Source organism: Rhinopithecus roxellana, chromosome 16 (assembly GCF_007565055.1).
Source record: "Rhinopithecus roxellana isolate Shanxi Qingling chromosome 16, ASM756505v1, whole genome shotgun sequence".
Classification (NCBI taxonomy): domain Eukaryota; kingdom Metazoa; phylum Chordata; class Mammalia; order Primates; family Cercopithecidae; genus Rhinopithecus; species Rhinopithecus roxellana.
The window spans coordinates 20,011,604-20,032,819 of NC_044564.1; the positions used below are offsets into that span (position 1 = coordinate 20,011,604).

General features: G+C 40.5%; 1 protein-coding gene across 1 annotated transcript in view; it reads left to right on the top strand.

The window, feature by feature from the left end:
• The window catches only part of TSTD2 (thiosulfate sulfurtransferase like domain containing 2), a 33,820-nt gene that overhangs the window by 3,726 nt on the left and 8,878 nt on the right, over nt 1-21,216 (top strand). The window contains exons 2-6 of the mRNA XM_010357646.2: nt 2,222-2,435; nt 3,832-4,148; nt 12,216-12,336; nt 18,499-18,624; nt 19,666-19,771. Of these exons, the coding sequence (XP_010355948.1) occupies nt 2,271-2,435; nt 3,832-4,148; nt 12,216-12,336; nt 18,499-18,624; nt 19,666-19,771 (835 nt within the window). The 5' untranslated portion in view covers nt 2,222-2,270. The remainder of the gene's footprint in view (nt 1-2,221; nt 2,436-3,831; nt 4,149-12,215; nt 12,337-18,498; nt 18,625-19,665; nt 19,772-21,216) is intronic.

Consider the following 21,216-nt stretch of genomic DNA (forward strand, 5'->3'; position numbering starts at 1 on the left):
TATAAGTGAGTAAGTTCTCTGTTTCTAGAACGATGCCTGGAACCTAGAAGACCCTCCATAAATATTTGCTGAATGAATTTTAATTTGGAAATGATATATGTTCTTTTTCTACCTTTACAATAAAACAGCTTTGAGCATGGAGGAAGTGTGTTAAATAAGATTCTTCTACTTATTTTTCTTCTGCCTGGGAAGCTTATAGGTTTGTGTAGAGTTAGAGATATACTTTTTTCAGTGGGACTTTAAATGAAAGAGATTTTCATGAGAAAGGAAAGAGAAACCAAAGAAGGTAGTGTTTCTTCACCCAGTCTCTTCCACTTATTTTTCAAATACAGGAGAATTTGGGTTAATAAATCTGTATTACCTTGCCTTACCCTTAGAACAAAGCTCATTTTGAGCCCCATGGAAGCACCACTTAGCTGATTCAGATGCATTTTATGTGGTGCAAGTGACATCTTCATTTATGAATCCAAGGAACAAAGGTCCTTCATAAGGAAGTTGGTATTGCGTGTGTCTGTGTGTGTGTAGTCTCTATCAATCCCATCCAGCATTGTTAACAAGCAGTGTGTGTTCCGCCAGACCTAAACTGCTGCTCGTTGCCTTCTCCTGGTTGAGGTACCTTGTAGACAGAGTTGTGAATTGTCAAAGTTTGTCACCAGTGTCTCCCACATTCTTTTTTCTCATTCTTAGGGGTGCTTTTTCTGCTCCTTTTTGTGGAGCGTAGGACCTCTTTGCATGTTACTATTTTCACAACCTTGAGTGTCCACGTCTGGCTGCCTCCTTCAATATTGTCTTCAAGAAACTAACTTTGCCATTTCACTAGTAATATGAAATAACCGGTTGTTATGCTGTGGGGCAGGAATTTGGACAGGGCACAACAGGGACACCTTGTCTCTGCTCTCAGCTCAGAGACCAATCTGGAATCTGAAGGGTCTAGTGGTTGATGCTGGCTGTCAGCTGGAGGCCTCCTCCGTTCCTCTCCACCTGGTTCTCTGTGTGTGGTCTCTGTATGGGTTGGATTGGCTTACTCACAGCACAGTGGTTGGTCTCCTCAGCCTGAGCATCTCAGAATGAGAGCTAGTGCTGGCATCTCCTTTTGAGGACCCGACCTCAGTCATACAGCATTGCTTCCATCACATTTTATTTTTGGGAGCAGTTAACAAGCCTGCCTAGGCTTAGGGGAATGGACCAGAAATACTGCTGCAGCCATTTTTGGAAAATATAATCTGTCACAGCTAATTTTTAAAGAAAATGTTAATGTTAAATTTAAAATACAGCATTAAATTAAAATATTACTAATATTACCATTCATTGAACCCTGGTATATGGCAGACACTATGTATTAATATTTCTTTCCAGTCCACAGTACAGTACTGTAATGTAGATACTACAATGCACAGTTTCCACAAGAGAGATTTAGAACTCAGAAGTAGCTTGCCCATGTTCACATGCTTGGCAAACTGCTACAGCACAAACCAAAGCCAATGCCTTTTCTCAGTGTGCCTCTTAGTGCTTGTCACCTGTAACCTTTGCTTTACAAAAGAACCAATGCAGTATGATGGTTGTAGTGTGTCCGTTTTGACAGGATTTGGCCACAGTAGGGATTTTGACATTTCTTCTGGCTCATTACGGTGGGGCTCTCTTGGGAACTATTTCTTTTAAGGAAGGAAATTTGCATAGCTCTGAAATTAGGGGGCAAAAAGAAGAAAACGTTTATAACTGAAGGTACTGGCACACAGCTTGATTGATTTGGGTTGTACCTGGTGCTTTTCTGGTATTATGTACCCTAATGTCTGCATGGCTCGCTCCCTAATTCAGGTTTCTGCCCAAATGCTATTGCTGCAGAAAAGCTTTTCCTACTCTCTGTGTTTGAAGGGCTCCTCCATCACTGCCTCCCTACCCTGCTGGTCATTCTTTATAACCTTTTCACCATCTGACTTTAAAAATAAAAAATCAATTTATCCACTTGTTTACTTCACCCCACTGGAATGTAAACTCTAGGGAGACAGAAACTTTTGCTTTTGTTTACTGCTATATTCTTGATGCGTAGAATAGTGCTTGACTTAGAGTCGTTGCTAAGTAAATACTATTGATTTAGTAAGTAAATGAATGCTTAGCTTGGACTACTTTGCCCATGCTAATTTGCATGATTGATTAGCTTCATATCTTCTTCAAGAAGTAATCAAAGACTAGCATGGCTACTTCTTTCTTATTTATATTCTAGGAGATATTTAACTGAAAGGAATATCTGCTTCACTGTTGCAACCAACCAGATGCCTTCTTCTACTTCACCAGACCAAGGAGATGACCTGGAGACCTGCATTTTAAGATTTTCTGACCTGGATTTAAAATATACGAGTCTTATTAATCCCAGCAGCAGTCTCAAAGCAGAATTAGATGGCATTACAAAAAAGAAATACTCATTTGCAAAGAAAAAGGTAGAATTCCTATGAATGTTTCATGATCATATATGTGTGGTTAATGCGGATACATTTGGAAGTAGCTTATCAAGGTTGCTGTCCAGCTCAAGGTCAAGTCTAGTCAGGGACATTAACCAGCGATGTTAATTCCATCCCAGGCAAAGGGTAATCATAGGCAAGGTGTGGCCCTGGAATAGCCATGGTGGAGTACTTGAGGAGGGTGAATCCTAGACAGATGGATTAGTTTTCATTCCCCACCCCACAGGTTAAAAAAAAAAAACCATAAAGTTGAAAACCAAATGACAAGTGAAGAAAAAAGTTGGTAACTGTGATCAACAAAAGATCACTAAAAACACATCCATCTCAGTAAGAAGATAAATGCCATAATGGAAAAATAGGCAACAGATGTGAACAGACAAGCCAGAAATAAACAAATAGAATAAGCAGGAAAAAGTATTCAGCATTACTACTAATCAAAGATATTAAAAAAAAAAAAAAAAAGGGTAGCATTTCTTTTGCCTTTTATTTGGACCAGCATTAAAAATATTGATGATACTGGTAGAACTCAGTGAGGCTGTGGATAAAATGGCACCCACATACTTTTCTGATTAGAGTATAAATTGGTACGTTTTTCCTGGAAGTCACTATTACAGATTAAAATTTAATGCTCTTTGACCCCTTGATTTTTATTTTAGATATTATAAGTAGGTGGTTAAAGATGTAGGAAGACGGATGCATGGAATGCTCATTCAACATTGCTTTTAATTGCAAATATTAGAAACAATCTAAATGTTCATCAGTTGGTAACTGGTTAAGAGAATTTTCTGTTTGTTTTACAATAAGCATAAATAATTTTTATAAAAACAGTAATATTATTTTCTAAGAAAGAAGACATTTTGGTACGTTTCTTCCCAGTCTTTTTCAATGTACTTTTTAATGTGGTTGAGATTACATTACATAAGCAAATTTTATCCAGTTTTTTTCACTTAATATTATATCATAAATATTTTTCCATATAACTTAAAACTGACTGCTTAATATTCCATGGTAAGCATACTTCATAATTTACTTTCTGTATTCCTTTCGAAAATAGCTGATAGTGTTATTCGTAATATTTTAGACCAAACTGTATTATGTATATTCCAGTGTAACTTAGAGTCTTATATCCTGAGAATAAAATTATGCTGAGAGTTATTTAACTTCCTCAATATAAAGCCTAGTTTTAATTTCTCTAATAGTCTCTTCTAAAGCTTACTAATAAGAGAAGTGTTACTCCTCAGATAATTGTATAACATAATGGAACATAAAACTGGAAGCCCCTGTGGAAAGATAATATAAGGAATCTCAGTGAAACTTCTATTAGCCATAAACCTAAGGTTATTTAACAGTGTTAGTGTTTGAAATCTAATTGCAGGCCTTTGCCCTTTTTGTCAAAACCAAAGAAGTTCCGACAAAAAGGAGTTTTGAATGTAAAGAAAAATTGTGGAAATGCTGTCAGCAACTGTTCACAGACCAAACCAGCATCCATAGACATGTGGCAACACAACATACTGATGAAATTTATCACCAGACAGCTTCTATTTTAAAGCAACTGGCTGTGACATCGAGCGCCTCAAAGAGTCTTTCGTCTGCAGATGAAAAGAATCCTCTAAAAGAGTGCCTTCCACATAGTCATGAAGTGTCTGCTTGGCTCCCTGATATAAGCTGCTTTAACCCTGATAAGCTGATAAGGTAAGATTTTCATTCTGTATTTCGGTTTGATTTAAAGTATTTTTCCAACCACAATGAGATACTACAATTCACTCATTAAAATGGCTGAAGTGAGAAAGACCAACTCTGTCAAATGTGAATGAGGATGTGGAACAACTGGAACGCCCAGTCACTGCTGTTGGGAATGTAATATGGCACAACCACTTTGGAAAAGTGTTCGCCGGTTTCTTAAACATGCATCGTTCCTGTGGCCCCCTCCTGGATATAATACCAACAGCAGTAAAAACATGTCCACAGAAAGCCTTGTACAAGAATGCTCATACCAGTTTTATTCATAATAACAAAAACTGGGAACAACTGCAAATATCCATCAACAGGAGAATGAATAAACTGGTATAGTCATGTAAGAATACTGCACGACAATAAAGTGCTGTGAACCGCTAATATTCAAGAACATCTATGGGTGAAAGAGAAAATCCTTATGCTGAGTGAAAATAGCCAGACAGCACAATACATATTTTCTGATTTCATGTACTTGAAGGCAAAACTAATATATGATGATAGAAGGGTTCTGGCAGAGAGTTTGGGAATACACAAGAGATTTTTTGAGGTCTTGGAAATGTTCTGGTTTTGATAGTGGTGTGGATTACACAGGTGTACCTGTGTCAAAAATGATCAAACTTTACACTTAAGATCTGTGTATTTCACTTGTAAACTGTGCCATGCTTTAAACTTATTTTTAAATAAATAGGACAGGAAAAACTAAGCAAAAAAAGGGGGGGTTTATTTTAAGCTAGATATCATTATCTGTATGATTTCAAATGTACGTATCCAGAAAAATGCATCATTTATTAGGTTTATTGGGGAATGTAGCATTGCACATAGTGAATTTTTCAGAAAGCAGGTAAATGTAGCTTACATTTTAAAGCATCTAAACTTTCTTTGATTTAACCTTTTTTTTTTTTTCCTGGAGTCTTTCAGACTGCATTAGATACCTCTTTAGTTACATAATTAAATAGAGTATAGTGAATGTGATTGAACTTCTTCTGAATGCTTTAATGCCATCAGGAAGGTATAAAAGTTTATCTTTTTACTAAGAAGGCTCAGACTTACTATTCTGTTATCTCTCCTCCCTGTCTTCTAATTCTAGATCCAAACCCTCTGTATTATTGCTATGTAACAAATTCAGCTTAAAACAACAAACAATATTTCAGTTTTTGAGGGTCAGGTATCCAGCCGCAGGATAGTTGGTGGTACTAGCTCAGAGTCTGTCATGAAGTTGCAGTCATCTCATTGCTTGACTGGGGCCAGTAAATCTGTTTCCAGGTTTGCTCATGTGGTTGGTGGCAGGCTTGTTTTTTCAGTGGCTTTTAGTCAGAGGCCTCCATTCCTCTCTATGGGGGTCTCTTCATAGGCTGCCTGAGTGCTCTCATGACGTGGCATGTGATTTGTGAGAGACAAAGACACCAAAACAGAAACCACAATCTTTTATGACCTAATCTTAGAATTGCCATACCATCACTTTTTATTGATGCTGTTGGTCACATAGACTAACCTCAGTACAGTGTAGAAGAGAACTACACAAGGGTCTGAATACCAGGAGGCGGGGTCATCAGGGATCATGTTGGAGGCTGGGCACCATACCTCAGAGTTGTTACTTTTTAGTGTGTATTACCTAGCCTGCACTTTACCCATTCTGTCAGGACCTTAACTACTGGCAACAGCTAGATCCTTAAGGCACAGAATTCTAGAGGCCTAAGTTAGGCCAATAACATACATACTATATGTAGCCACAGACCGTAGTCTGTGCAACAGCATATACCCCGTCAGTTGACATTGTTTGCGAGGTTTTGTGTTTTTTTTTTGTTTTTTGTTTTTTTTTTGAGACAGAGTCTTGCTCTGTCACCCAGGCTGGAGTGCAGTGGTGTGATCTTGGCTCACTGCAACCTCTGCCTCTCAGGTTCAAGTGATTCTCCTGCCTCAGCCTCCCGAGTAGCTGGGATTACAGGCACGCACCACCACACCCAACTAATTTGTATTTTTAGTAGAGACAGGGTTTCACCATGTTGGCCAGACTAGTCTTGAATTCCTGACCTCAGGTGATCTGCCCACCTTGGCTCCCAAAGTGCTGGGATTACAGGCATGAGCCTCTGCATCCAGCCTGTTTGCAGTGTTTCTTGGAGACCATTCTATATGTTCTCTAGGGAGGAGAGGTAAAGAAAGAAAATTACATTATTTTCAAAAACAAGTGGGAAGACACAGAGACATTAATTATTCCTCTACCCTGTGTAATGTCAGAGCTTAAAAAAGGGTTTTGTATTAGTCTGTTTTCATACTGCTGATAAAGGCATATCCAAGACTGGGCAATTTACAAAAGAAAGAGGTTTAATGGACTTACAGTTCCACATGGCAGGGGAGACCTGACGATCATGGTGGAAGGCAAGGAGGAGCAAGTCACATCTTAGCTAGATGGCAGCAGGCAAAGAGAGAGAGCTTGTGCAGGGAAACTCCTGTTCTTAAAACCATCAGATCTTGTGAGACTTACTATCACAAGAACAGCACAGGAAAGACTCATCCCCATGATTCACTTGCCTCCCACTGGAGTCCTCCCATGACACATGGGAATTGTGAGAGTTACAATTTAAGATGAGATTTGGGTGGGGGCGCAATCAAACCATATCATTCTACCCCTGGCCCCTCCCAAATATCATGTCCTTACATTTAAAAACCAATTATGCCTTCCCAACAGTCTCTAAAGTCTTATTTCAGCATTAACTCAAAAGTCCACAGTCTGAAGTCTCATCTGAGACAAAGCAAATCCCTTCCGCCTATGAGCCTGTTAAAAGCAAGTTAGTTACTTCCTACATACGATGGGGGCACAGGCAATGAGTAAGTACAGCCATTCCAAATGGGAGAAATTGGCCAAAACAAAGGGGCCACAGGCGCCATGCAAGTCCTAAATCCAGCGGGGCAGTCAAATTTTAAAGCTCCAAAATGATCTCCTTTGACTCCATGTCTCACATCCGGGTCATGCTTATGCAGGAGGTCGGTTCCCATGATATTGGGCAACTCTGCTTCTGTGGCTTTGTAGGACATAGCCTCCCTCCTGACTGCTTTCACAGGCTGGGGTTGAGTGTCTGCAGCTTTTTGGTGCACGGTACAAGCTGTCAATGGATCTGCCGTTCTGGGATCTGGAGGACCGTGGCCCTCTTCTCATAGCTCCACTAGGTGGTGCCTCAGGGGGAACTCTGTGTTGGGGCTCTGACCCCACATTTCCCTTCCGCACTGCCCTAGCAGAGGTTCTCCATGAAGGCCCTGCCCCTGCAGCAAACTTTTGCCTGGGCATCCAGGTGTTTCCATACATCCTCTGAAATCTAGGCAGAGGTTCCCAAACCCTGATTCTTGACTTCTGTGCACTCACAGGCTCAACACCACCTGGAAGCTGCCAAGGCTTGGGGCTTGCGCCCTATGGAACCATGGCCTGAGTTCTACATTGGCCCCTATCAGCCACAGCTAGAGCAGCTGGGATGCAGGGCACCAAGTCCCTAGACTGACCCCAGGTTCAGCCCATGAAACCATTTTCCTCCTAGACACTCAGGCATTATCAGGGGAACCAGCCCCCAATATTTCAACGTAGTTTTTTTTCTATTTTCCCTAAGTGTTGGCTGATCTGAGAAATAAAGAGAAAGAGTACAAAAGAGAGAAATTTTACAGCTGAGTCTCCAGGGGTGACAGCACATGTCAGCAGGTTCCGTGATGCCCACCTGAGCCACAAAACCAGCAAGTTTTTATTAGGAATTTCAAAAAGGGAGGGGTGTACGAATAGGGACTGGGTCACAGAGATCACGTGCTTCAAATGGCAATAAAAGGTCACAAGGGCAGAAGGGCAGAGCAAAATCACAAGGCCAGGATGAAATTAGAAATACTGATGAGGTTTCATGTCCTGCTGTGCACGCATTGTCATTGATAAATATCTTAACAGGAAACAGGGTTCAAGAGCAGAGAACCGGTCTGACTAGAATTTGCCAAGCTGAAATTCCCTGATCCTAGCAAGCCTGGGGGCACTGCAGGAGACCAGGGTGTGTTTCATCCCTTATCTTCAGCTGTATGAGGGACACCCCGCAGAGCGGCTGTACGTAGGCACCCCCGGGAATGCATTCCCTTCCCAGGGTTATTCCTTACTGGGAAAAGAATTCAGCGATATTTCTCCTACTCGTTTTCTGCAATAAGAAAAATATGATTCTGTTCTGCCCGGCCCTGCTATTATCCAGTTCTTTTTCAGGGTGCCCAGATTTCATATTGTTCAAACACATATGTTTTACAAACAGTTTGTGCAGTTAATGCAATCATCACAGGATCCTGAGGCAACATACATCCTCAGCTTATGAAGATGATGGGATTAAGAGATTAAAGTAAAGACAGGCATAGGAAATTATAAGATTATTGATTGGGGAAGTGATAAATGTCCGTGAAATCTTCACAATTTATGTTTCCTGATTGCAGTAAAGACAGGTGTAAAAAATTATAAAAGTATTAATTTGGAGAACTAATAAATGTCCATGAAATCTTCACAAGTTATGTTCTTCTGCCATGGCTTCAGCCGGTCCCTCCGTTTGGGGTCCCTGACTTCCCGCAACAAGGCATGTGATAGGAGGGGCTGTCATGAGAACCTCTGACATGCCCTGGAGACATTTTCCCTGTTGTCTTGGGGATTCACATTTGGCTCCACATTACTCATGCAAATTTCTGTAGCCAGTTTGAATTTCTCCTCAGAAATGGGATTTCCTTTTCTACTGCATTGTCAGACTGCAAATTTTTTGCACTTTCATGCTTTGCTTCCCTTATAAAACTGAATGCCTTTAACAGCACCCAAGTCACCTTTTGAATGCTTTGCTGATACCCTAAATCATCTCTCTCAAGTTCAAAGTTCCCCCAAATCTCTAGGGTGGGGCAAAATGCCACCAGTCTCTTTGCTAAAACATAACAAGAGTCATCTTTGCTCCAGTTCCCAAGAAGTTCCTCATCTCTATCTGAGACCACCTCAGCCTTAAGTTCATTGTCCTTATCATTATCAGCATTTTGGTTAAAGCCATTCAACAAGTCTCTGGAGAGTTCCAAACTTTCCCACATTTTCTCGTCTTCTTCTGAGCCCTCCAAACTGTTCCAACCTCTGCCTGTTACCTAGTTCCAAAATCACTTCCACCTTTTTGGGTATCTTTTCAGCAGCACCCCACTCTACTAGTACCAATTTATTGTATTAGTTCATTTTCATGCTGCTGATAAAGACATACCCAACACTGGGCAATTTACAAAAGAAAGAGGTTTTATGGACTTATAATTCCACATGGCAGGGGAGGCCACACAATCATGGTGAAAGGCAAGGAGGAGCAAGTCACATCTTACATGGATGGCAGCAGGCAAAGAGAGAAAGCTTGTACAGGGAAACTCCCATTTTTAAAACCATCAACTCTCATGAGACGTATTCACTGAGAACAGCATGGGAAAGACCTACCCCCATGATTCAATTACCTCCCACTGCATTCCTCCAGTGACACGTGGGAATTATGAGAGTTACAATTCAAGATGAGATTTGGGTGGGGACACAGCCAAACAATATCAGGTTTTTATTGCCAAATACAGTTTTCTGAGCTGAATATGTTTTAGGAAGTATATTAACTTTTAAAACTGAATCATAGGATTAGATGTTTAGATCCTGGCTCTGAAAAACTCACCAAGTCATATTGCAGAATTCCAGAGGACAAATTTCTGACTTTAAGCAATTCTTGAACTATTCAGTAAAGAGAAATACAGTTGACCCTTGAACAACGCGAGGTCAGGAATCCAAGGATTAGGGGCAGTTGAAAATTCACATATAACTTTTAACTCCCCCAAAACTTTACTAATAGCCTCTTGTTGACTGAAGCCTTACCAATAATGTAAACAGTCAATGAACACATTTTTCTGTATTACGTATATTATATACTGTGTACTGTATTAAAGTAAGCTAGAGAAAATGTTATTAAGAAAATCATAAGAGGCCAGGTGCAATGACTCATGCCTATAATTCCAGCACTGTGGAGGGCCAAGGCAGGAAGATCACATTAGGCCAGGAGTTCAAGACCAGTCTGGGCAACATAGCAAGACCCTGTCCCTACAAAAAAAAGGAAAAGAAAATCGTAATATATATTTACTGTTTTTTCAGTGGAAGTGGCTCATCATAAAGGTCTTTATCACCCTCATATTGAGTAGACTGAGGAGGAAGAGGGATTGGTCTTGTTGCCTCATGAGTGCTAGAGGCACAAAAAGATCTGCAAATAAGTGGACCCACACAGTTCAAACCTGTGTTACTCACGGGTCAACTGTAGTCCAAATTTGATAAATTTTTGTAATTACTACTCAGTAGCACATTCTCTTTTGCTTATTGGAAAGCAGAAAGAAAGCAAATTTAAGTAGAAGTCACATTTGAGCTTGTCACTAAAACTTTCTGTACCTTCATTTCCTCACCTCTAAAATTGGAATAATAATGCCTGCCTTGCCTATCTCCCAGTACTGCAGAATGAGTTATATAATAGGATGGTGATAGTATGAGCAGTTGTGAACTACACTGTTCTATACAGATATGGCCTTTCCATTTCATATGGCCACACACTTCAGGGAAGTTACTTAGTAGTTAGAGAAACAAAGAAAAAGACACATGAGATAATTAGCAGATGATACAGGTTACATAATTATCAGTTGAATTGTATGGTACAGAGAATAATTTGTTATAGGAACTTAGAGAAAGGCAAATAGGGTCTAAAATAGACAAGAAGGTTTCATGGAGGAGCATGGAAAGCATGGAGGAGATTAGGTCCTGAAATATGATGAGGCTGTTGATGAGAGAATCAGACTCCAGAGCTGGATAGTACCTTAATTGTCCTGTACTGTAACATTCCCTAAAATATGTTCTGTGGAACACTAGTTCTAGAGGATGCTAACAAGGTATTGAAAAAAGGGGTATTAAAGACAAATTTGGAAAGCACTCAGTCAAAATGTTGTTACTGCAAGACTTCTCAGAGCCTTTAAGAGGCTTTTGCTGGGATTCTTAAGTAGGGAGATGCTGTCTGTAGGGTTTCCAAATATGTTTTTATAGAACAGCTTCGTAACACACTTTGGAAAATATAGTTTATTTCCGTTCTCTCATTTTACATACGAGGAAACCAAGGCCCAGAAGTGATGAAAGACCTGCCCAGCTGGTTAGTATGACAGCACAGTGCAGTAGAAGGAGTATAGATCTGGTGTCAGAAGACTGGCGTTTAAGTCCTTACTATCACTTTCTGGCTGTCTGACTTGGGAGGAATTGGCCTTAATTTATTCAGCTGTAAAATGGGGATAATAATAACCTGCATCATAGAAAGAGGGTTATAAGAAAAAATGGGGGCCAGGCGCGGTGGCTCAAGCCTGTAATCCCAGCACTTTGGGAGGCTGAGACGGGCGGATCACGAGGTCAGGAGATCGAGACCATCCTGGCTAACACGGTGAAACCCCGTCTCTACTAAAAAAAAAAAAAATACAAAAAACTAGCCGGGCGACGTGGCGGGCGCCTGTAGTCCCAGCTACTCGGGAGGCTGAGGCAGGAGAATGGCGTAAACCTAGGAGGCGGAGCTTGGAGTGAGCTGAGATCCGGCCACTGCACTCCAGCCTGGGCGGCAGAGGGAGACTCCGTCTCAAAAAAAAAAGAAAAAATGGAAGTGAAACTTTTTTGTATGATGATACATACAGATACTGCCTTATGTGAGAGGATAAGCCAAAATAGAACCAAATTTCTAACTTTTCTGTGAATTGGAGTTACTGATACCTGTCTCTTGGATGTGACCATTAAATGAGGGATCAAAGTAAACTCACTTTTTGTAAAGTAAGTTCAGTGCAGATACTGTCTTCTGTAGAGCAAATATAAAAAGAAGTTGCTTTTCGTTTCAGGAGAACAATAATCAGAGCAAAGGCAGGCATGAGTGTCTTCATCTTAGCCTTCCCTTGTGTACTGTATGAATTATGACTTTCTTATGTCAGCGACTCAAATGCTCTTTGCCTCGGATTTTCATTTTATAGTGGCCAGGGCAATGAAGAAGGGGAGGTGCTCCTTTATTACTGCTACCGTGACCTGGAGGATCCCCAGTGGATCTGTGCCTGGCAAACAGCTCTGTGTCAGCACCTGCACCTCACAGGCAAGGTAACACCTTCTCCTATATTCCTTCCTTCACTGGGTTCATCTTGCCTGCCAACCTTGGATTGCAAATGCTGTGCTCATTATAAAAAAGATTCACTCTTGAGTTCTTAGAAGTTAAGGAAATTCTACTGGGCATTTAAGTAAAATATTAGGCAGCTATTAACATCATGTTTTATAACAATATTTACTAGCATAAACCAGGAGTCAGCAAACTTTTTCTTGAAGAACCAGATAGTAGATATTTTAGGTTTTGCACAAAAAACTATTCAGTATTATTATAGCATGAGAGCAACTATAGATAATATGTAAAAGAATTGGATGGCTGTGTTTGAATAAAACTATATGCAAAAGCAAGGATAATTTGCCAAGCCTGGTATAGGGAAATGTTCATGATATATTAACTGGAAAAACATTTTATAGAACATAGAGGTGTGATTCCAAGTTGCTTCTTATTTTTCTAGAACCTGCCAGGGTCAGGTACCAGCTCAGGGTACTGACATTTGCTGTTTGCTTCCTCTCCTAGAGTGCTCTTCCCTTGCACCTTCACATGGCGCACATATTGTGCTCTTCCCTTGCACCTTCACATGGCACACAGATCTCGGCTCACATATTGTCTCCTTAGAGCTCCAGTCTGAAGTAGCCCTCTCCAGATCTCATCACGTTCTATCCCTTTCTGCTTTTCAAAGAATTGATTAGTATCTGAAAGTATAATTTTCATTTATAAGCTTCATGAGGACAGGAATTTTGGTATTAATTAATTGATGTATTCTCAGTGCTGAAACAGAGCTTAGCATGTAGTAGACCCTCAGTAGATATTTGGAGAAGATAGAATGAAGGAATGAATGCATGTTCATGACAAAACCAGAAGTGCATGTATAAGCATGGAAGGTTGTGTGTACCAAGATGTTAGTAAGGATTATCTAGGCATGTAGGGTTATTGATGGTTTTTATCTTCCTAAAATATTCTCTGATAACATTACACATATGCATATGTCTATGTCTTTTATATGATTTTCAAAATTTAAATCAAAAGGAAGTGAACTAGTTTCCCCCTGAAACCTCCTTTGGTTATGACACTGCGCTGCTTTGTTTCATCTTTCCCAACATATGGCCCAGGTCTGAATTGATCAATCAGTGATATTTTTCACATCCATGTTTTCTAATAGATAATGATTTCATTTACCTCATTCAGTTCATCACCAAGTCCTGCCATTTCCACCTCTTCAAATATTCCTTAATTCCATTCCCTTCTCTCTTCCACAGTCATCACTTTAGACGAAGCCACCACCCTCTCTTACCCAGTCCATGCAGTAGCTTTCAAATTACTTGCCATCCCTGCCTGCCACTTAATCCGTTCTCCACACAGCCATAATGATCCTAAAAGGTAAATAAAATCATATCACTCCTTCCTCAAACTCTTTCAGTGGCTGCCACTTCCAGTTCATGTGGAGGAAAACCAGTGCCTTAAAAATGCCCTTAGGTTCCTGCGTGAGTTGGCCCCTTCTTACTTTTTCCTCTCGTCTGATACTGTTCTTTGCTCATTATACTCCAGCAACATGGTCTTTCAGTATTTTGGGACCCACCGAGTTCTTTGCTGTCCTTGGGCCTTTTTACAAGCAAACTATCTTCAGGGAGCTCTGTTACACCCACTCTGTTGCTTAGTCTGGCTTTTACTCAAGCTTAGTTCTCAATTTTCACGACACTTCCTCAAAGAGACCTTTCCTGTCAATCGAAATTCATTTCTCCCAGTGCACTCTCTCATGGCATCTTGTAATTATTTTTCATAGTATTTGTCCATTTGTAACTTTTATTTTAATATCTGTGACCTCCCATAGTCTGTAAGCTCCTAAAGCGAAAAGCTATATTTTTTTCAACCACTGTATCCCTAATTCCTAGCACAATTCCTGGTGTAAATAAATAAATAATATTTATTTGTAGAATGAATACATTCATCACCATTCCTATTCAGAAAACTTCCACACCCTGAAAGATGGATACTCTCACAGTAAACCTGAATGTACAAGGTATGAAAACAACCTCTTGGTTTAGAGGCAGATTATTATTCTTGGCCCAACCCAAGTGCTAAATTAGCAATGAGGGATCTTACCCATAAGGTGGCAGTACTTGCCTAGATCTCGGATACAAATTCCTAGGTGTCAAGGATACATGCCCGTTTAATGAGAGTTTTGTGTTTGGAGATTTGGCAGAATATCGGTGCCTAAGTAGTGAAATAGAAGAACTTGACAGTTGTGAAATTATGGGAAAAAAGCCTCTACCCTATTGCTGTGTATTCCTTACTGCCTCAAAAAATTTGAAGGGGTACATTGAAGGCTTTAGAAAGGAAAAGTGATAAGATTGGGAGCCAGTAACATCTGGTTTTGAATCCCAGATTTACCAGCTATCACCTGTACCTTTGGGCAAGTTAATTGATTTCTCTAGCTTTTGTTTCCTTTTCTGTAAAATGGGGATTATGATATCTGCCTTTCAGGATTATAATGTAATGCTTCTGTCTCATAGCAAGTGCTGAATAAATGCTAATTGTTCTCAATTTCTTTCATGTAAGGCCTTCCTCACTAAGGAGCTTTGAAGGATTTCTGTTAGAGAATCCTGGGGGTTCAAAGTCTAGTGCATGAGTTTAGAGCATGCTCTGCCCTAGCTATGTAGGGAGCAGATGTACTTGTCTTTTCTTTGGGTTCTGAGATTAAAATAAATTAGAAAAGAATCTACTAGCCTACCCAAAGCGAGGTGCTTAGATGTACATACTTCGTCTTACCTGCTGTAGTCAGAAACTATTTTGGAGTGGGTTTTCTAACTCTTACACTGATTGGGCTCTATTTTTCTATGTAGTCCACTTTAAGTTCGTAGTGGGGACAGTAGCCTGTGTAGCAGAGATGTCATGGGCTTCCTGCTTCCCTCTCCCGTGCCCAGAACTGGCTTTACTAAACTGCAGCACTGTTTCTCAAGGAGTCTGGATGTGATCTGGAATCTTTGTCATGGAACTCTGGAAAACATTTTACAGTACTGTACATAGAGGTGTGATTCCAAGTTGCTTCTTAATTTTCTAGAACCTACCAGGATCATTTATCGGCTCAGGGTACTGACATTTGCTGTTTCCTTCCTCTCTAGAGGGCTCTTCCCCCGCACCTTTATATGGCGCATACCCCACTTCAGATCTCGGCTCACATATTGTCTCCTTAGAGCTCTAGTCTGAAGTAGTCCTCTCCAGATCTCATCACGTTCTATCCCTTTCTGCTTTCCAAAGAATTGATTAGTATCTGAAAGTATAATCTTCATTCATAAGCTTCATGAGGACAGGAACTTTGGTCTTAATTAATTGATGTATTCTCAGTGCTGGAACAGAGCTTAGCATGTAGTAGACCCTCAGTAGATATTTGGAGAAGATAGAATGAAGGAATGAATGCATGTTCATAACAAAACCAGAAGTATGTGTATAAACATGGAAGGTTATGTATACCAAAATGTTAGTAAGGATCATCTAGGTATGTAGGGTTATCAGTGGCTTTTATTTTCCTAAAATAGTCTCTGATTACATTACACACATGCATATGTTTGTGTCTTTTATGTTAACTTTCGAAGTTTAAAATTATATACGACTACCAGTGAGTTGGCATTGGCTTGTGCCATGAATCTTGTTTTATATCCATACCTTAAAGAGTTGATCAAGTGAGGCATCAACTCATGTGTCTTCTCTGGACCCTAAAAAAGGGCAGCCATTAAAAATTTTCAAATTACCAAGTACTGGTAGATACCAGTATTATATGACTAGAACAATATAGGACCTTGAGTTAAATCATCTCTTTTTCCAGACGGTGCCATGATGCCACATGTGCTGCGCTTGCTAGCACTTTTCTTTAGAGAGCTCAGTTCCCTTTAAAGATGATCCATCTTTAAACTCATCCACAGGATTTTGTAGTATGAAAACAACCAACTCTGCAGGGCCCCCAGAGCAGTGCCCCTTAAGGCTGGGGCCTTACCCCAGGCTCTAATGTCCCCTAACCAGGGCAGCATTTCAAAGAGAATATGGGGCTTGAGATGCCAAAGAGCCCCAAATACGAATACACATTCATTTATTCAACAAATATGTATTGAGTGCCTACTGTGTGGTGGGCACTGTTCTAGGGGATATGCTGGTGAGCAAACAGACACAAACCCATGTGGAACTTGTATTCCAGTGGATGGGTTTGCAGTGGTGGGCTGTCCTCCAAACACCATGCAGAGATACATGCTGATGTATGCCCTCTGCCCTCAGATGTGCTCTGTGCTTTAGGATTTTGGTAGTATCTCCTCAGCAATTCTTTTAATTTCTGGTGCTCTTTAGTTCCCTTTTTACTCATATAAAGAAATTAAGGTTCAGAGAAGTCAATTAACTTTCTCATAGCTACATGCAAGTGAGTGGCAGAGCTTAATCTTGGTCCTAGATCTGCTGACCTCTGTGGAGGACTCTGTTGAGCTACTTGGATTTAGATTAAGCTCAGAATTCACTTCTTTGGCTGTTGGACCATTATAGCTCCATAGCAAATGGGGCTTTCCAGGAGTTTTATTCACATTCTCGTGTTCAGCACATATGAAACAGAATACCTCATCGGAACTGTAGGCTATGCCATTTTAGAAAAATACAGGTATCCAGCTGGGCACGGTGGCTTGTGCCTATAATCCCAGCACTTTGGCACTTTGGGAGGCCAAGGCGGGTAGATCACTTGAGGCCAGGAGTTTGAGACCAGCCTGGCCAACATGGCAAAACCCTGTCTCTACTAAAAATACAAAAATTAGCTGGGCTTGGTGATGCATGCCTGTAATCCCAGCTACTCAGGAGGCCAAGGTAGGATAATCACTTGAACCCAGGACGTGGAGGCTGCAGTGAGCCAAGATTATGCCACTGCACTCCAGCCTGGGCAACAGAGCAAGACTCTGTCTTAAAAAACAAACAGGTGGCCAGGCGCGGTGGCTCGCGCCTGTAATCCCAGCACTTTGGGAGGCCGAGGTGGGCAGATCACGAGGTCAGGAGATCGAGACCATCCTGGCTAACACAGTGAAACCCCATCTCTACTAAAAAAAGACAAAAAAATTAGCCAGGCGTGGTGGGTGCCTGTAGTCCCAGCTACTCTACTAAAAATTTTTGTATTTTTGGTAGAGACGGTGTTTCATCATGTTGGCCAGGCAGGAGAATGGCGGGAACCCAGGAGGCAGAGCTTGCAGTGAGCCGAGATCACGCCACTACACTCCAGCCTGGGCAACAGAGCGAGACTCTGTCTCCAAAAAAAAAAAAAAAAACAGGTATCCATCTCACACCAGTCAGAATGACTATTATTAAAAAGTGAAAACATGCTGGTGAGGTTGTAGAGAAAAAGGAATGCTTATGCACTATAGGTGGGAGTGTAAATTAGCTCAACCATTGTGGAAGACAGTGTGGTCATTCCTAAAAGACCTAAAGACAGAAATACCATTCGATGCAGCAATCACATTACTGGGTATGTACCCAAAGGAATATAAATTGTTCTGTTATAAAGACACATGTATGCATATGTTCATTGCATCAGTGTTTGCAGTAGCAAAGACATGGAATCACCCTAAATGTCCATCAGTGATAAACTGGATAAAAAAAATGTGGTACTGGATAAAGAAAATGTGGGAATACTATGCAGCTATAAAAAAGAACAAGATCATGTCCTTTTCAGGGACATGGATGGAGCTGGAAGCCATTATCCTTAGCCAACTAATGCAGGAAGAGAAAACCAAATACTACATATTTTCACTTATAAGTGAGAGTTAAATGATGAGAACGCATGGACACATAGAGGGGAACAACAAACACTGGGGCCTTTTGGAGGGTGGAGGGTGGGAGGAGGGAGAAGATCAGGAAACATAATTAAGGGGTACTAAGCTTGATACCTGGATGGTGAAATAATCTGCACAACAAACCCCCCTGACACAATTTTACTACAGAGCAAACCTGCACTTGTACCCCGGACTTAAAAGTTTAAAAAAGAAAAACACAGATATCTTTGTCCAGTAACACTTTGGTGTCCTCAGCAGCGTCTGCTTTTCCTGTTAAACTTATTGACACACATGAGCCTGTTGTTCTTCCCTGGAAAGATAACCAAGCTAAGAACAGTCTGTTCTCTTTCTCACCATCTTGTGTCTCAGATTCGAATTGCTACAGAAGGAATCAATGGGACAGTTGGTGGAAGCAAATTGGCTACCAGACTCTATGTGGAAGTCATGCTTTCCTTCCCATTGTTTAAGGATGACCTGTGTAAAGATGATTTTAAGGTAAGAGAAAATGAAAATTAAATGGATCTAGAGCCATCTGCTTCTGCCTCTGTGCATGTTATTGAAGAAGAGTTCAAAGTAGAGAAATAAGCAGTGCCAAGTTAAGTATCCTTTCCCCTTTATTTTTTGGGGGCTTGGGGAGTTGTTTTGTTTTGTTTTGTTTTTTGACAGGGTCTTGTTCTGTCACCTAGGCTGGAGTGCAGTGGCGTGATCATGGCTCACTGCAGCCTCGACCTCCCCAGGCTCAGGTGGTCCTCCCATGGTCTGGAACTCTTGGGTTCAAGCAGTCCGCCCACATCAGCCTCCCATAGTGCTGAGATTGTGGACGTGAGATACCGCACCTGGCCCCCTTTCCCCTTTAAATGCGCTTTTCCCTTTAGGTTACGAGACAGTACAATAGAAGGAGAATGCTCATCCCCATGCTTCCATTGAGTCTCCATGTGATCTTGGACCAGCTAGTGCTCTAGACCTCAGTATCCCTTCTTATAAAATAAGGATGTTACAGCTCATGCAGTCTGGGACTTCAAATCTTGGACATATTAACTCACTTGAGAGACCACCAGCCTGGTCAGCAGATCACTGTGTTTTTAGTAAATCTGGAATTATAAGATTAACACTTCACACCATGTAGGGGAATAAAGTTGTTGCTCTCACTGCTTTGTTTGAGTGACTTTATACTTTGTCATAATAAGTGATAAGGTGATGGGAAATGCCTTGCTAGCATTCATGCTGGCAGTGATAGGAAAAGAATGAAAACTGGGCATAATCACGTTAGAATTGCTCGGCAGTGTTGCAGTTTTACAATTAAATGCTTATACCTAAAGAAACACCTTTTCAGCTTAACACTCCTGCACATGGCAGATATGCCATAAGTATTTATCAGTGTTGAATTATCTGGAACGTTCTGGGCCCTAACTAGAGGTTTTTTAAGACTTCAACTATCGTTATTACAAAACAGACCATCATTCTTATATTGGCACTTGTCTTATACCTGGAGATGGGACAGCAAGACTGTATTCTGTTTTGTTTCTCATTGGCTAGACCAGCAAAGGAGGAGCTCACTGTTTTCCAGAATTGCGTGTTGGTGTATTTGAAGAAATCGTGCCCATGGGGATCAGCCCCAAAAAGATCTCCTACAAGAAACCTGGTATGCTTGCTTTTAGAAGATTGTGCTTTAATTCACAGGGACAAAACTTGATAGACAAATAAGAAAGCTGGGCACCGTGATCAGTAGCAGTCATGAGTCCTCTCTAAAGCAGCTGTGGGGTGGCTAACACTTGGCAGCAGTCATGAGTCCTCTCTAAAGCAGCTGTGGGGTGGCTAACACTTGGCAGCGTAATCCAGTGCTTACGCTGTTTCTCTGTGGTGCTGTGGTGATTGAAGACTCACCTCTTAGAGTGATCTATCTTATTCTTCTTGGTGATGGTTCAGCAAGTAGTTGTTTTCTCTTTCCAAAGACAGCAAGCAGTTTGGGAAGAGTGTAATTATTACTTGTAAACAGTTCGTCAGCAGAATAGAGTACGCAGGCCTTTTGCTACAGGAAGCAAGTTGCTTTCAACACCAAAGCAGTTTTCACTGTGCTCTAGAATGTTCTTTCCCCATCTTCTCCATGGTAAATGGTTGAAAGACATTTGTTTGGCAGGTGTTTTGGAGTTTTATTATACTTTTTACCATGAAAAAATTTAAACATTAAAAAAGTAGAGAAAATAGTATAGTGACGTTCCATGCACCTATCATGCAGCTTTAGCAGTTAACTGATTCATGGCCAGCCCTCACCTATACCCCATCCCTTCTCCCATCTTGGTTATTTTGAAGGCAACCCCAATGTCAGGCCATTTCATTTATAAATATTTTTAGTAGATAGCTCTAAAAGATAAAAATATGTTTTAAAAGATGTAAAACGATATCACATCTTAAAACATTTTAACTGATTCCTTAACATGTTATCAAATATCTAGTTGGTTTAGTCACTCAATTCCCAGTTGTCTCATATTTTTTAAGCTTCGTTTCTGTTAGATTTAAATAAGATTCATTCATTGTGATTCATGAGTATGTCTCTTTAAGTGTCTTTCAACCTATAGATTTATTTCCGTTTTTTCCCCCCTTGCAGTTTATTTTTGAAGGAACTGGGTCATTTGACCTTTAGAGTTTCCCATAATCTGGACAATACTAATTGTATCTCCAAGATATATTTCTCTGTCCTCTTTATTTCCTGTAAGTTGATGATTAGATTTAGAGTAGCGCTAATAGAAATATAATATGAGCTACATAATTTTACATTTTCTAGTAACCACATCTTTAAAAGTAAAAACTAGATGAGATTAATTTAATTAATATGGTTTTCTTAATGCAATATATCAAAATATTATTTCAACATGTAATCAATAGAAAAAATTATTAGTTTGCTTTTTGTTCATGCTAAGTCCTTGAGATCCAGTATGTATGTCACCATTATAGCACAAATACTTGCCAGTCACATGTGGCTAGTGGCTACTGTATTGACAACTCAGGACTAGAGACTTGATCAGATTCCGATTTGATTTATTTTTCTCCCGCCACCAAGACTACATAAGCACTATTGTCTTCTTTGAT